The sequence below is a fragment of the Caenorhabditis briggsae genome (genome assembly GCF_000004555.2).
Source record: "Caenorhabditis briggsae complete genome, chrIII, whole genome shotgun sequence".
NCBI lineage: Eukaryota > Metazoa > Nematoda > Chromadorea > Rhabditida > Rhabditidae > Caenorhabditis > Caenorhabditis briggsae.
In genome coordinates, this window is record NC_013490.2 from 2,351,465 (window position 1) to 2,355,539 (window position 4,075).

The 4,075-nt window shown below is 37.3% G+C and overlaps 1 protein-coding gene across 1 annotated transcript; it reads left to right on the forward strand.

Moving 5' to 3' along the window:
• Positions 1–244: 244 nt before the first annotated feature.
• Positions 245–2,078, forward strand: CBG11712 (the record flags this gene model as incomplete). Its single annotated transcript, XM_002640922.1, has 4 exons — positions 245–479; positions 1,412–1,532; positions 1,582–1,830; positions 1,883–2,078. The coding sequence occupies 4 exons, from the start codon at positions 245–247 to the stop codon at positions 2,076–2,078; spliced, it is 801 nt and encodes a 266-aa protein (XP_002640968.1).
• Positions 2,079–4,075: the final 1,997 nt, after the last annotated feature.

Below are 4,075 nucleotides of genomic sequence, written 5' to 3' on the forward strand. Positions count from 1 at the left end.
ATTTATTCAATTCTTGTTGAATTGTATTAGTACGTAAACGTTGAGGTTCCCAAAACGCAAAACCATGAATTTCGATGCATTTCTCCCTCCGATGCTGGTTCCAAACCGCGAAGAACAAAGGCACACAATTACTCGAAAACGAATGGAACGATTCACAACTGGTGGACAATTATTATCTGTGACGGATGTGGTGAGTAAAAAGACAGAGAGTGACTGATGCTACATTTGAAAAGAACCGCTGATGATGACTGGTTATTATTCGCAGAAAACGACGCACTTTGATGATAATCCACCGCCACCGTCACCATCAATTGACGGTCACCGATATTACTCGAAAAATAGAAACACGTTCCGCGAACCGGATTATGACACGGTTCACACCTATCGTGATGTGCTTACCGAACCAAAACGCGAGGAAGTCAATTATAGGATACCAAGAGCTCGTGAAACCGTAGTTGAACGAGAGTACCCAGTGAAAAGTAAGCCAAGGTTTGAAAGAACTAAGACGCGATGTGTCAAACACAAGTTATCGTTTACACGCTAATATTAAGCGCACCCAGACAGTCAAATTTAAGCTCCTATTTCTCATTTCCTTTATGAATTATCAAAAAGTGGTCAACTGACAAAACGTTTATCATAACATCACAATTCTTTTGTCAGTGAACAGATTTCTAAAATATGTGAAACAAACTGAGATAAATTTGGTAAAATTACCATACTTCTTCTAAAAAAAATCCATCCAAACCGTCAATTTTGTGTTCAATTATCACAATTTCTGTAAAAGATATCAAAAGGTGGTCAACTAACAAAATGAGTATCATATTATCACCAATAATTTATCAGTCGGTCATTTTTAAATATCTCTCGCCGGAAAAAAAATATATGAGTTTGAATTTTATAGATAGGAGGTCATCCTATTAGAGCGTGTACTTCGGTTTCTGTGAAAAAAAATCAAAATGTGGTTGACAAATTGATTGTATAACAAAATTGTAAAAACTTTCATTAGTGCGCCAATTTTAATATCTTCCATGGAAATAGAGATAAATTGGGAAAAAAGTGTATCATCCCAAAATGATAAATGTGCTTCTGAAACAGGAAAACGTTTCGAAATTCGAATAGAGATGAGAATTTAGAATCAGGAGTACCGTAAAACCTATAAAATAAGATTCTCAAACTGTCAAGTTTCAACTAATTTTTCTTGAATCTTGTGAAAATTATAGACGATGTGTCAATTAATAAAATTTTTGTGATATTATGATAAGCAATTTATCAGTTGACAATTTTTTATAATCTTCGAGAGTAACCGATACGAATTAGCTCAAAATTGAACAGTAGGAGGGTTTTCTATCACAAGGTTTACAATATTCTCAGAGTAATTATCTCTATAAGCATAAACATCTCAAAATACCAGGAATCGACCGTGTAGTGCCCACTACAATTATTCGCGAGTACAGTAGAAATGATGAGCCGAGTAGTCAAGATTCCGAATGGAAAACCACTGATTCCTATGTTCGCAAGACATCTATTCTAAAGTGAGTTGCTTTTTAAACTTCAAAATTCAATAGAAAGATGCTATTGAAGAACTGCAAAACGAGATCATTTGCCACCGCCACCTCCACCACCTCAACCATCTCTCCCACCGCAATACCCGCTTGGAACTTTGCAATCCACTACTCAGAGAGTCGAATGGAGAGAACCTCTGGATTGTCTTATCGATAGAATGAACAAAATTCGAAGAGGAATGGCTTGTCCACCATTAGAACCTTCTGTCCGACTTGCCGATATTGCAGCTCAGTGGGCTAGGATGCTTGCGATTAGAGGAGAATTCAGGTATTTTTATTTTTTGTCGAATGTCTCTGAAGGAATCCCTGTTGACTTTCAGAAGCGATCGAAACAAGAACATGAATATCTGGATGGGATCTCGAGTGAACGACTCTATCGCCGACACTTGGTGGGATGAAGCCGAGGAGTACGGTACCCGAAACCATCTCGATGATCAGTCACTATGTTGGGTTGGTGTCGCTAGCGCATTCTGCGAGCATCATCGTCAGTTCATTGTGGTGTCTGTATATGAATAATTGTCGTTGGCTTGCTTTTGTGGTTCACAAAACGAAAATATCACGCTTAGGCACTGTTTTCATTCACTGTATTGCTTATAATGTTTCACCTAATAAAGTTTTTTGGAAAATCTTGTATCGAATCAAACATACCGTAAACGTTCTAATAGAATGGATTGCTCCTTACTTTCAACTTTCTGCAAATTTATCTTAGTTCCGGTGAAAGATACGAAAATGTGTGAGCTGATGAAATGTATGTGATAATATGATGAACAATTTATTAGTTGACAATTTGTTGATATCTTTTACACGAACCGAGATAAATCGGCTGGAAATTAGCTGCTAAAGTTTTTTTCTGTTACAGGTCTTGAGGTATGCCCATTCTATTTTGGGTGATTTTTAATCTCGTAATAGCCGATTTTTGTGCGTATTTGATTCAAAGTTGACAGATTACAACTGACAAGCTCAAATCACCTGAACTCGGATGCTCCAAAATCTCATGAAATATAAAATAATTGTTTCTTTTCTTTTCCATTTCTCGAGATCTCACATCAGTTGTTCAATTTTTCCAGTGGCACAAAAAGGTCCCTGAAAATTTCAAATTCGTCACGCCTAAATTTTATGATTGAAACTTTAACAATGCCCATCTTGAAATTATATTGATCACTGTAAACGCTCTAATGGTATGACCCCTTAACTTTCTACTTTAAGCTAATTTATCTCGGTTCCTGTGAAAGGTATCACAAAGTGGTTAATAGGCAAAATATTCCTGATGTTATGATAAACATTTAACCGGTTGACAACTTTTTGATATCTGTCACAGGATATATGTATGAGCTCAAAATTAGAAGTTAAGATGTCATTCTATTATATCAAAGTGTTTATTCAAACGTGTTTCAAAGATACCATTTTTCAACCTTACACAAAACGAAATTCTTGAAAGAAAAACTTCAATGACCTAACAGCTAGACGTTGATGAGTCCAGTAAACCTAACTTTGGCAGAGAAAATACATATTTTCTTGTAGAAACGATGTGTTCAAATTTCCGGCTGATAAGACCGAACTGATTCCCCCTACTCCTTATCTAACAACAACAATATGACATTCGTCTTCTCATTTCCTACATGCGTTTTCTTCTTCTTCTGTTCCTCATACTTTCGAAACCCCCCACAATAATAATTACGAAACAAATGTCAAGTGTAATGACGGATCAATCATTCTCTAATCAATCAATCGAACAGATTGGCGGAGAGGGGGGACGAGGACGGCGGATAGCTAATCAAAGTGCGTTGCCGACCCGATATTACGGGGTCGACTCCCTCTCTCCGTGTCCTTTCAATCATTTTTTTTAAGGCAAACTGCATGGGCGCGTCTGTGTGTGCGTGTGTTTTATTTGCATACCTCACTCCCGCTAACCGTCACCTCTAAACAACACTTGTGCCATTGTTTCTTCACGCCGGGCGCCATTGTGCTCTCTACCCTTTTCTCCCCCTCTTATCATATTGCGCGTTTTGTGTGTACCTATTGCCACCTTCAGTTTTTTAGTGGTGTTTCTTCCTCAGTTTCAGCGAATTCCTCAGGTATCGTTAGTAGTTGAAGCAATTTAACTGATAAAATTAGTTTCCAGAATCTATTTTAGCCCTGTCCAACTTTCGGTCTCAAAATTGCGAAAGATAACATAGTAACATGTTCATCTTCTCCCTCCATATCGAGAATGGCTTTTTGACCTACATTATTATCGCGCATCTCATTTTATTTTCCATTCCCTCCCCCATTTCGCTGTTTCTCAATTTCTCTGTTCTTCTCGTTCTCATTTCGCTTTTTTCTTGTGTTGCAACACGATCACAACTAGATCATTACTTATTGATGAAACTTCATTTGACATCTTGCTGTTTTTGTGCCTTTTAGGTGTTTTTTCATTTTAGATCGAACTGGAGTGCTAAAAGCTTTTCTAGAAGACTTGAGAGTCCAGACATTTTATTTTTCTTCATATTCCTTTTGAAAACATCTCAAGGGCC